At 48.4% G+C, this 12,750-nt stretch overlaps 3 protein-coding genes across 3 annotated transcripts; 1 reads left to right on the forward strand and 2 right to left on the reverse strand.

The window, feature by feature from the left end:
* Positions 1-2,622: 2,622 nt before the first annotated feature.
* Positions 2,623-3,138, reverse strand: LOC128996167 (histone H2A). Its single transcript, XM_054421304.1, has one exon. It carries the CDS (start codon positions 3,092-3,094, stop codon positions 2,720-2,722), a length of 375 nt encoding a protein of 124 aa, XP_054277279.1. The 5' UTR covers positions 3,095-3,138; the 3' UTR covers positions 2,623-2,719.
* Positions 3,139-6,801: 3,663 nt separating this feature from the next.
* LOC128996168 (histone H2B) lies at positions 6,802-7,526 on the forward strand. Its single transcript, XM_054421305.1, has one exon. It carries the CDS (start codon positions 6,983-6,985, stop codon positions 7,352-7,354), a length of 372 nt encoding a protein of 123 aa, XP_054277280.1. The 5' UTR covers positions 6,802-6,982; the 3' UTR covers positions 7,355-7,526.
* A 2,568-nt stretch (positions 7,527-10,094) lies between these two features.
* Positions 10,095-10,829, reverse strand: LOC128996188 (histone H2A). Its single transcript, XM_054421327.1, has one exon. It carries the CDS (start codon positions 10,788-10,790, stop codon positions 10,416-10,418), a length of 375 nt encoding a protein of 124 aa, XP_054277302.1. The 5' UTR covers positions 10,791-10,829; the 3' UTR covers positions 10,095-10,415.
* Between the last annotated feature and the right edge of the window lie 1,921 nt (positions 10,830-12,750).

Consider the following 12,750-nt stretch of genomic DNA (forward strand, 5'->3'; position numbering starts at 1 on the left):
GGCGGTGGGGCAGGGCAGGCGCTCGGCTGTCTGGCCGGGCTGAGTGTCGGACGATCGCTGGTGCTTGCACTCTGGATGTCCTTGAAGTGGAGTTGGATGTTCTAAGAGCGAAGAGGAGCACAGGTGTTCACCCTTCGGAGTCTCGGAGTAGAATGAGCTCAGAATGGATCTTAATCTGATGCGGCGTGCACTCTGGACGTACCGTAACGGAGACGAGGGAAACAATACGCCAGCGCCAGCACTAACGAAAAGGCCAGCATTAGAACGAGCGTGCGGTTTTTATTAAATAACTCGTAAACCGTGCGTTTTAGAGAGACAACACAGGTTAGATGAAATCGAGTAAAATACACGCCCAGTACGTTGACGCAATCGGATCTCGCGTATAAAAACGCGTTTTCGAGTAACGAGCGATTAAAGTTTTTCGACTAAAGCACTAATAAAACGGTCACGTGTCGTCGTAGGGGCTTTTAGCGCGTGCGAGACGTTAGAGGAGGTAAAGACGAATAGAACGACACCCTTACGGTGTGTCTGGCATCAAAGATAACCTCCCTAGTGGGGTTTGAAGTTGTGGCCATTTGGCGGCGTCGGCGAAATCCTTTGATCGAGATAGATATATATAGCTCTGGCGGAGAAATAAGGGAGTGATTTGAGTATATATGTGGGGGCGTGGCCAACTAGTGACATACTATTGGTCGATCAGAGTGACCAACAGTACGAGCGGATTCGTCTAGCGGACTCTGCCGTTTCAGTTTCGCCGTGGTTAAGTGAGATTTTGCCCGTACTGAAGTCGTAAGCATACCCCGTGTGGTAAGAGTCACACTCGGTTGGTAAACGATTTCATACCATATAACAATGTTTGACAAAATGTAAACAAAAGAATAATAACATGATGATATGTTTTAAACAATAATAAAAATCATCAGTTGGGCTAATGCGCTATCTGACTTTTGATACTAAAAATATTCATTCCATTTGACTTTGGATACAGCTGTGATTTTTGTTTTGGTTTGTAGTAATTATCATTACAGTGTTATTATTTTTATTTAATTATTTATTTATTTTAGGTGGTTCCTACTTTGACTCTTTTAAACTTTCTTCACCTTTTCATTTTAACCACGTAATTTGTGTTTTATAAATTTGAAATTTCATAGAAAATACCGTAACATTTCGTCCCACTCGCTTTTACAGTTGGCTGTATAAGCTAATGGGGTAGGTGACATTTTGGCCCGACGAAAAGAAAAAAAAAAAAAAAATACAACGGTTGTGGATTGTAGTTCAGGTAGTAAAAGGCCCATGACCTGTATACTTTGCAGCCTACTAGCTAAACCTGACCTAACTTAAACTAACCTAACCTAACCTAACCTAACCTAACCCAACCTAACCTAACCTAACCTAACCAAACCCAACCTAACCCAACCCAACCCAACCCAACCCAACGTAACCTGACCTAACCTAACGCAATTTGTGGTGAGTCAATTTTGAATCTAATGCATTTTGTTCGTTTTAAATCAAACTGTTATTAGACATAGATATGTAATCACTAAAGGTAAACTTAAACTATTTTCTTATGACATATTACAAAAAAAAGAAATCAGCATTCTTACACATAACCTTCTCCAATAAGCTCCAATAGTTAAAAATCACAAAATTTGCAATTAGCTAAGAACATATTAATTTTCTTTTAAAATTTTTCTCCAAAAATCCGATATTTCAGTAATTTTTTTTTTTTTTTTTTTTTTTTTTTTTTAAAATAACACAAGTTACAATAACTTTAAACCGTAATTTTTACGAAAATGGGTTTTGAAGCATTACTTTTTAAAGAATTTAAAGGACAATGACATAACTGAATTTTTAAGAGATTCGTTCGAGTCATTTTCGAGAAAATCCGATTTTCCGTTATTTTATGGGGGTTTTATTTAAAAATCCCCATTAAAAAATCAATATAAAAAAAAAAGAAAAAAACCCTTAACAATGTTTAGGGTCATAACGTACTAAGTTAAATCGAAACCGGCTTATTTTCTAAAATACTATTATTATTATTTTTTCTTTTTTTTTCGATGGGGCTTTATGGGGAAATAACATAATTTACAATAACTTTAGGACCGTGGTTTTTACACAAAAGGGAGTCGTACCATTTTTGTACATAGCTTAAAGGGCTAAAACATACTAAATGTTATATCAAAATCGTTCGTGCCATTTTTTAGAAAATCCTATTTTTCAGTTCTTAAATTTTTGACGAAAACAATACTTTATCCATATAGAACATACGTACAGTACAACGGTTTCGTATGGACAGGTTTTAAAAATCCAAAGATGTTATTATGTGAAAAAAAAATTGTTATTTTCGACTTTCTCTTTTTATTTCGAACGAAAAAGGATGAATCCTAATAGGAGAAGTATGATAATTCCAATTGAATGTACGCCTTTATCACTTTGCTCTTCGTTATCATTATAGAGTCCTTGGTGTCTTAAATCTTCAACAAGAGTGTTAAGATACGCTCGTTTGGTTGTATTTCTTAAGAATATTGTATTTTAATTAACACACCTGAATTCAATTAACTTGCAAATGACGAAGGTTAATCATGTCAACATCTGAACGATGAACGGTAAACCAACGGAGTAGGTAAGAATGTGAACGTTATAGCTAGTGTAAAAAACGACCGAATGAGTGGTGGCCTTTATAAAGGCCGTTTTTTGCGCTCGACGACGAGGTTCCAGCTTACGCTTTCTTCTCTGTCTTCTTGGGCAGCAGGACTGCCTGGATGTTAGGCAGTACTCCGCCCTGAGCGATGGTGACACCGCTGAGCAGCTTGTTGAGCTCTTCGTCGTTACGGATTGCCAGCTGGAGGTGACGAGGGATGATTCTGGTCTTCTTGTTGTCACGGGCAGCGTTGCCGGCCAACTCGAGAACTTCGGCAGCGAGATACTCCATGACGGCGGCCAAGTAGACGGGAGCGCCGGCACCGACTCGCTCGGCGTAGTTGCCCTTGCGCAACAGACGGTGGATACGACCGACAGGGAACTGGAGTCCCGCTCTGGAAGACCTGGACTTTGCCTTCCCCTTCACTTTGCCTCCCTTACCGCGTCCGGACATGATGCTTTTTGATTAGAGTAGATTCTCTGGGCAGGAACCGTGATTCGACGACGACGAGGTTGTGACTGTGGTAGATTGGTCTCCCACTTCTAGAGGAGCTTCGACTTCTTGTAAGTCATGGCTTCTGGACGGATAAGGGCCTTCTGCCCTGGTAGCTCAGCTACCTGTCAATATCGGTGGTTGTGGTGGTGGCTCAGTCAGCCATCTGGGGACGGAGTCTGGGGACTGGCTGTTGCAGCATATCCCTGATGTGCTGCCATGGGGTGGACTCTTCGATGTTCTCCATCTTCGCAGTCAGGACATCGACGTACTCCCGGATGGTGGGCGTCCCGGTAGATCTCCGGACGATCTCGCTGCGGACGTACCTAGGTGTGCCGGTGGCTTTTCGGAGGGCTCTGGCTTGCAATGCCAGGAGTTGTCTGCGAGACGACCTGCAGACTAGATGATACCACGCCGGAGCTGCGTACGTGAGCACCGGACGTAGTAGGGCAGTGTAGAGGTGCAGCTTCATCTTGGTCGGCAGGCGTCTTGCCCTGAACAGAGGGCCGAGGCTACCGATGGCACTGGCAGCGAGTGTCCGGAGTCTGGTGACGTTTGGAGTCATCGTCAGGCGCTGGTCGAGGAGTACCCCCAGGTACTTCACCACCTTCTTCCAAGGGACTGGGCGGCGGTCGATGGTGAGTTGGTGTCCGTCTGCCTGCCGTCTGGTTTTGGTGAAGGAGATCGCCTCGCACTTGTCCGCGTTGACTTTGATCCTCTACTTGTTGAGCCAGGGTTGAAGGAGATCCAGCTGCCGCTGGATGTAGATCCGTGACATCCGCAGGTTGGCAGACGTGGCGGTGAACAGGGCATCATCCGCGTAGAGTGACAGCTGGACTCTGGGGGCTAGTGGCATGTCATTCGTGTACCACAGGTACAGGATCGGTCCAAGAACTGATCCCTGTGGCACACCGGACGAGATGGGTCTGGAAGTGGAGGACTTCTGGTCGACTCGGACACGGAAGCTACGGAGGTGGAGGTAGCTTCTTAGCAGTTTCCAGAGGTGGCCTGGTAGTGGTGAGGAGGCGAGTTTGTAGAGGAGACCCTCGTGCCAGACTCGATCGAAGGCCTTGCTGACGTCGATCAGGACGGAAGTGGCGTGGTGCTTATTCTGCAGGGCACTGGCGATGGTGTTGATCACTCGACGGAGTTGGAGGGTCGTCGAGTGTCCTTGCCGGAAGCCGTACTGTTCCGTCCTGATGGAGCAGAAGAACTCTTCTGGGAATCTGGCCAGGATTACCCTCTCGAGCATCTTGGAGAAAACGGGAAGTAGAGATATTGGGCGGTGATTTTCCGGGAAGAGTGGATCTTTCCCCGGCTTGGGGATCAGGATCACCGTAGCCATCTTCCAGGTGGTTGGGAAGTAGGAGAGTCGGAGGCAAGAACTCATGACCGCGGCGATGAAAGTGATCACCCAAGCTGGCAGGTGCTTCATGGCCGGGGTTCCCAGGGAGTCCGGTCCAGGGGCCTTGCGGGGACGTAGCGCCTTGATGAGCCCGGAGATCTCCTGCTCTGTCACCGGTGTCACTTCCTCCTCATCGTCTGGGTCGTATGTCTCCAGGAAGTCTTCCACCACCTCGCAGTGGTCGTCATCGTAGACGTCCGCATGGGGCGAGAATTGGTCCTCCATGGTGTCGGCAAAGGCTTCCGCCTTGTCTTCAGGTGAGTAGACTATGCCTCTCTGGCCGTGGAGTGGGCGGATGGACTTCTTCTCACCCCGGAGAGATCTGGCAACCTGCCAGACACCGTGCGGCTTCTCCGCGCAGGACTCGATGAAGTCTTCCCACGAGGTGGTCCGATGTTCTGCGAGGAGTCGGGAACAGAGTCTGGCTTGGCGTTGGAACTCCGCCTTTGCTCTCGGGCAGCGGGAACGCTGGTAGCTCCTGCGGAGTCTACGTCGATGGTGAATCTCCGCCAGCAGTTCTGGTGGCAGGGGCTTCTGACGACTGGGGACAGTGGAGGAGGCCGATGATGCTGCGATGGCGTCCTGGAGGAGAGTTGTCAAGTCCTGAACTTGGCTATCCAGCTGCTCAGTGGTCTCCGCCGGAGGTGGTGGTGGGCGGGGTCGGTCTGCCAGGAAGTTGCCGTACCTCTTCCAGTTGACCTTTGTGGAGTTTCTCGGTGGAAGTTGTGGAGCTCCATCTTCTGGGAGATCGAAGACAACTGGAAGGTGATCCGAGGAGAGATCGGAGATGACAAAGACCTCTGCGGGCAGGTCGAAGCAGCTGGCTAGTCCGATGTCTAGAATGTCAGGGAGGTTGCCTCGTCTCGGGAAGTGTGTAGGCTCTCCTGGGGCCAGGAGCTGGACGTGCTGGTGGGCCTCGAGGTAGGTCTTGAGGCGACGGCCGGGGGTGTTGGACAAGCGGCATCCCCAGTCTTGATGCTTGGCGTTCAGGTCACCAATCACCAGGGCGGGCTTGTCTGGGCCCAGCAGGGCGTCGAGGTGTACTGGCTGCAGTGTCTTCCCAGGCTGGTTGTAGACAGAGGAGATGGAGAGCTCTGCGCCGCCGTACTGTACTGCAACCGTGGTCAGCTCGAGTCCTGGTGGTAGGTTCATCGGGACGTGTCGATGGGCCAGTCTTCGGTGGACAAAGATGGCGGTCCCTCCGCTGGCAGGACCTTGAGTCAGCCTGTCAGATCGATAGCCCTGGTAGTTGGGGAGGTTGAACACCAGGCCCTGACGAAGGTGCGTCTCCTGGACCAGAGCGATGTCGACATCGAGCTCTTGCAGAAGCTGGATGAGTTCCTGCTTCTTGTTGGCCACCCCGTCGGCGTTCCACGTCACCAGGCGCAGCTTACCCATGGTGTTGTTGGGTAAGCGCCTCCACCAAGCGGGTCACAGTCAACAGCATACTCTGCAGTGTGGTCAACAGCTGAGCTATCTCAGCGAGGTGTGGATGTTGAACAGGGCCACACGGTTGCTGGGCAGGGCAGCTGGGCTCAGCAGCAGGGCTGCAGGACTGCTGGGCAGGGCCGCTTGGCTGCTGGGCAGGGCTGCTGGGCTGCTGGGCAGGGCCGCTTGGCTGCTGGGCAGGGCGGCTGGGCTGCTGGGCAGGGCTGCTTGTCTCCGTGGTAGGTGTACACTGCCGCTTGGGGACGTCCAACTTGAGGCGGGGAGTGTTTCTCTGTCTGGGTGAAGATGTCTGGTCCGGGGTATGGCTCCTAGAGGCAGGAGGGCTAAGTCTCCCTCGGTTGGCCGCATTCCTAGGTTGTCTGCGGCGACGACCTCTCGCTTGGGTGTAGCCGTCATCGTCTGAGCTCGGCTGGTCTGCTTCGTCAGAGGTTTGGTCAGGCGGGCTGGCTGTAGAGTCTGTAGCTGGCTTCTGCGTCGGGGCGACTGAGGCTGGCTTCCGGGCTGGAGTTCTAGCGGCTGCTGCAGCGTAGCTCAGCTGTCTCTCTTTCTTGAAGGCAGTGCAGCCTCTGTAGTTGGCAGTGTGGCTGCCTCCGCAGTTGCAGCACTTGGCAGGTTCAGTGGAGGCTTTGAGGCATAGAGTCCCTGTGTGGGTATCCGCACATCGGACGCAGCACGGCTCCCGATGACAGTTGGCCGAGCCGTGGCCGAAGCCCTGGCATCTGTGACACTGGATAGGCCCCCTAGTCCTGGTGTACCTCCTGACTTCTACCTTGCAATAAAGCATTCTATCGAGGTTGTACACTTCACTGGGCAGGAACCGTGATTCGGACCGTATTACGGGTTTCCAACGTCAAAGCACGTTTTCTCTAACATAGTCCAACCGAACAGGTTTTTAGCTACCCAGGCAGTTGTTTGGCTACGGATTTAGGCTCGTGTTTCACAATTGTGGGAAATTTTTAAAGTTTGCCGGTCACCACCACCGAGCGGTTTCGAAAATGCCTCCCAAAGCTAGCGGTAAAGCTGTCAAGAAGGCCGGCAAGGCCCAGAAGAACATCACCAAGGGTGACAAGAAGAAGAAGCGCAGGAGGAAGGAGTCGTACGCAATCTACATCTACAAGGTGCTCAAGCAGGTCCACCCCGACACCGGTGTTTCCAGCAAGGCTATGTCGATCATGAACAGCTTCGTGAACGACATTTTCGAGCGCATCGCCGCCGAGGCCTCCCGTCTGGCTCACTACAACAAGCGTTCCACCATCACTTCTCGGGAGATCCAGACCGCCGTCCGTCTCCTTCTGCCCGGTGAGTTGGCCAAGCACGCTGTCAGCGAGGGTACCAAGGCTGTGACCAAGTACACAAGCTCCAAGTAAGCGTCCCCAACGCTTCAGCGTCGCCCGACTCCTCGTCGCCGAGCGCCACAAAACGGCCTTTATAAAGGCCACCAATAAACTCATTCGTTTTACACGTTAGCAGACCCTCACTTACTAGATACGTATAAGTCCGCACGTGTTTTCCTATCCTGTGCGCAGCCGTTAACTTACATCCAAACGCAATTCACCACTGGTTATTACAATGCTTAGCATAGTTAATTAAGACTTTGTCTTCGTAATTGTATAACAATGGTCAAGAGTGTTACATGTCACGAGTCGAGAGTATTCCTTTACTCGAGTCAACTCAACACTGTGAGATGTTAAAGTTTTAAGAATATTCTAAATCTGACGTGAGTCGGTTAATTATTATGGTAGATAAGGTCTCGATATTATAACCAATGTACCTAAAAAAAAAGAAAAAAGAAAAAATACACGAACAGTTAAATAAAATAAGCTCAGAATGGATCTTAATCTGATGCGGCGTGCACTCTGGACGTACCGTAACGGAGACGAGGGAAACAATACGCCAGCGCCAGCACTAACGAAAAGGCCAGCATTAGAACGAGCGTGCGGTTTTTATTAAATAACTCGTAAACCGTGCGTTTTAGAGAGACAACACAGGTTAGATGAAATCGAGTAAAATACACGCCCAGTACGTTGACGCAATCGGATCTCGCGTATAAAAACGCGTTTTCGAGTAACGAGCGATTAAAGTTTTTCGACTAAAGCACTAATAAAACGGTCACGTGTCGTCGTAGGGGCTTTTAGCGCGTGCGAGACGTTAGAGGAGGTAAAGACGAATAGAACGACACCCTTACGGTGTGTCTGGCATCAAAGATAACCTCCCTAGTGGGGTTTGAAGTTGTGGCCATTTGGCGGCGTCGGCGAAATCCTTTGATCGAGATAGATATATATAGCTCTGGCGGAGAAATAAGGGAGTGATTTGAGTATATATGTGGGGGCGTGGCCAACTAGTGACATACTATTGGTCGATCAGAGTGACCAACAGTACGAGCGGATTCGTCTAGCGGACTCTGCCGTTTCAGTTTCGCCGTGGTTAAGTGAGATTTTGCCCGTACTGAAGTCGTAAGCATACCCCGTGTGGTAAGAGTCACACTCGGTTGGTAAACGATTTCATACCATATAACAATGTTTGACAAAATGTAAACAAAAGAATAATAACATGATGATATGTTTTAAACAATAATAAAAATCATCAGTTGGGCTAATGCGCTATCTGACTTTTGATACTAAAAATATTCATTCCATTTGACTTTGGATACAGCTGTGATTTTTGTTTTGGTTTGTAGTAATTATCATTACAGTGTTATTATTTTTATTTAATTATTTATTTATTTTAGGTGGTTCCTACTTTGACTCTTTTAAACTTTCTTCACCTTTTCATTTTAACCACGTAATTTGTGTTTTATAAATTTGAAATTTCATAGAAAATACCGTAACATTTCGTCCCACTCGCTTTTACAGTTGGCTGTATAAGCTAATGGGGTAGGTGACATTTTGGCCCGACGAAAAGAAAAAAAAAAAAAAAAATACAACGGTTGTGGATTGTAGTTCAGGTAGTAAAAGGCCCATGACCTGTATACTTTGCAGCCTACTAGCTAAACCTGACCTAACTTAAACTAACCTAACCTAACCTAACCTGACCTAACCTAACCTAACCTAACCTAACCTAACCTAACCCAACCTAACCTAACCTAACCTAACCAAACCCAACCTAACCCAACCCAACCCAACCCAACCCAACCCAACGTAACCTGACCTAACCTAACGCAATTTGTGGTGAGTCAATTTTGAATCTAATGCATTTTGTTCGTTTTAAATCAAACTGTTATTAGACATAGATATGTAATCACTAAAGGTAAACTTAAACTATTTTCTTATGACATATTACAAAAAAAAAGAAATCAGCATTCTGACACATAACCTTCTCCAATAAGCTCCAATAGTTAAAAATCACAAAATTTGCAATTAGCTAAGAACATATTAATTTTCTTTTAAAATTTTTCTCCAAAAATCCGATATTTCAGTAATTTTTTTTTTTTTTTTTTTTTTTTTTTTTTTTTTAAAATAACACAAGTTACAATAACTTTAAACCGTAATTTTTACGAAAATGGGTTTTGAAGCATTACTTTTTAAAGAATTTAAAGGACAATGACATAACTGAATTTTTAAGAGATTCGTTCGAGTCATTTTCGAGAAAATCCGATTTTCCGTTATTTTATGGGGGTTTTATTTAAAAATCCCCATTAAAAAATCAATATAAAAAAAAAATTGAAAAAAAACCCTTAACAATGTTTAGGGTCATAACGTACTAAGTTAAATCGAAACCGGCTTATTTTCTAAAATACTATTATTATTATTTTTTCTTTTTTTTTCGATGGGGCTTTATGGGGAAATAACATAATTTACAATAACTTTAGGACCGTGGTTTTTACACAAAAGGGAGTCGTACCATTTTTGTACATAGCTTAAAGGGCTAAGACATACTAAATGTTATATCAAAATCGTTCGTGCCATTTTTTAGAAAATCCTATTTTTCAGTTCTTAAATTTTTGACGAAAACAATACTTTATCCATATAGAACATACGTACAGTACAACGGTTTCGTATGGACAGGTTTTAAAAATCCAAAGATGTTATTATGTGAAAAAAAAAATTGTTATTTTCGACTTTCTCTTTTTATTTCGAACGAAAAAGGATGAATCCTAATAGGAGAAGTATGATAATTCCAATTGAATGTACGCCTTTATCACTTTGCTCTTCGTTATCATTATAGAGTCCTTGGTGTCTTAAATCTTCAACAAGAGTGTTAAGATACGCTCGTTTGGTTGTATTTCTTAAGAATATTGTATTTTAATTAACACACCTGAATTCAATTAACTTGCAAATGACGAAGGTTAATCATGTCAACATCTGAACGATGAACGGTAAACCAACGGAGTAGGTAAGAATGTGAACGTTATAGCTAGTGTAAAAAACGACCGAATGAGTGGTGGCCTTTATAAAGGCCGTTTTTTGCGCTCGACGACGAGGTTCCAGCTTACGCTTTCTTCTCTGTCTTCTTGGGCAGCAGGACTGCCTGGATGTTAGGCAGTACTCCGCCCTGAGCGATGGTGACACCGCTGAGCAGCTTGTTGAGCTCTTCGTCGTTACGGATTGCCAGCTGGAGGTGACGAGGGATGATTCTGGTCTTCTTGTTGTCACGGGCAGCGTTGCCGGCCAACTCGAGAACTTCGGCAGCGAGATACTCCATGACGGCGGCCAAGTAGACGGGAGCGCCGGCACCGACTCTCTCGGCGTAGTTGCCCTTGCGCAACAGACGGTGGATACGACCGACAGGGAACTGGAGTCCCGCTCTGGAAGACCTGGACTTTGCCTTCCCCTTCACTTTGCCTCCCTTACCGCGTCCGGACATGATGCTTTTTGATTAGAGTAGATTCTCTGGGCAGGAACCGTGATTCGACGACGACGAGGTTGTGACTGTGGTAGATTGGTCTCCCACTTCTAGAGGAGCTTCGACTTCTTGTAAGTCATGGCTTCTGGACGGATAAGGGCCTTCTGCCCTGGTAGCTCAGCTACCTGTCAATATCGGTGGTTGTGGTGGTGGCTCAGTCAGCCATCTGGGGACGGAGTCTGGGGACTGGCTGTTGCAGCATATCCCTGATGTGCTGCCATGGGGTGGACTCTTCGATGTTCTCCATCTTCGCAGTCAGGACATCGACGTACTCCCGGATGGTGGGCGTCCCGGTAGATCTCCGGACGATCTCGCTGCGGACGTACCTAGGTGTGCCGGTGGCTTTTCGGAGGGCTCTGGCTTGCAATGCCCGGAGTTGTCTGCGAGACGACCTGCAGACTAGATGATACCACGCCGGAGCTGCGTACGTGAGCACCGGACGTAGTAGGGCAGTGTAGAGGTGCAGCTTCATCTTGGTCGGCAGGCGTCTTGCCCTGAACAGAGGGCCGAGGCTACCGATGGCACTGGCAGCGAGTGTCCGGAGTCTGGTGACGTTTGGAGTCATCGTCAGGCGCTGGTCGAGGAGTACCCCCAGGTACTTCACCACCTTCTTCCAAGGGACTGGGCGGCGGTCGATGGTGAGTTGGTGTCCGTCTGCCTGCCGTCTGGTTTTGGTGAAGGAGATCGCCTCGCACTTGTCCGCGTTGACTTTGATCCTCCACTTGTTGAGCCAGGGTTGAAGGAGATCCAGCTGCCGCTGGATGTAGATCCGTGACATCCGCAGGTTGGCAGACGTGGCGGTGAACAGGGCATCATCCGCGTAGAGTGACAGCTGGACTCTGGGGGCTAGTGGCATGTCATTCGTGTACCACAGGTACAGGATCGGTCCAAGAACTGATCCCTGTGGCACACCGGACGAGATGGGTCTGGAAGTGGAGGACTTCTGGTCGACTCGGACACGGAAGCTACGGAGGTGGAGGTAGCTTCTTAGCAGTTTCCAGAGGTGGCCTGGTAGTGGTGAGGAGGCGAGTTTGTAGAGGAGACCCTCGTGCCAGACTCGATCGAAGGCCTTGCTGACGTCGATCAGGACGGAAGTGGCGTGGTGCTTATTCTGCAGGGCACTGGCGATGGTGTTGATCACTCGACGGAGTTGGAGGGTCGTCGAGTGTCCTTGCCGGAAGCCGTACTGTTCCGTCCTGATGGAGCAGAAGAACTCTTCTGGGAATCTGGCCAGGATTACCCTCTCGAGCATCTTGGAGAAAACGGGAAGTAGAGATATTGGGCGGTGATTTTCCGGGAAGAGTGGATCTTTCCCCGGCTTGGGGATCAGGATCACCGTAGCCATCTTCCAGGTGGTTGGGAAGTAGGAGAGTCGGAGGCAAGAACTCATGACCGCGGCGATGAAAGTGATCACCCAAGCTGGCAGGTGCTTCATGGCCGGGGTTCCCAGGGAGTCCGGTCCAGGGGCCTTGCGGGGACGTAGCGCCTTGATGAGCCCGGAGATCTCCTGCTCTGTCACCGGTGTCACTTCCTCCTCATCGTCTGGGTCGTATGTCTCCAGGAAGTCTTCCACCACCTCGCAGTGGTCGTCATCGTAGACGTCCGCATGGGGCGAGAATTGGTCCTCCATGGTGTCGGCAAAGGCTTCCGCCTTGTCTTCAGGTGAGTAGACTATGCCTCTCTGGCCGTGGAGTGGGCGGATGGACTTCTTCTCACCCCGGAGAGATCTGGCAACCTGCCAGACACCGTGCGGCTTCTCCGCGCAGGACTCGATGAAGTCTTCCCACGAGGTGGTCCGATGTTCTGCGAGGAGTCGGGAACAGAGTCTGGCTTGGCGTTGGAACTCCGCCTTTGCTCTCGGGCAGCGGGAACGCTGGTAGCTCCTGCGGAGTCTACGTCGATGGTGAATCTCCGCCAGCAG

Source organism: Macrosteles quadrilineatus, unplaced genomic scaffold, assembly GCF_028750875.1.
Source record: "Macrosteles quadrilineatus isolate MER2022 unplaced genomic scaffold, UCM_ALF_1.0 Scaffold_6__1_contigs__length_79288215, whole genome shotgun sequence".
In the NCBI taxonomy this organism is placed as follows: domain Eukaryota; kingdom Metazoa; phylum Arthropoda; class Insecta; order Hemiptera; family Cicadellidae; genus Macrosteles; species Macrosteles quadrilineatus.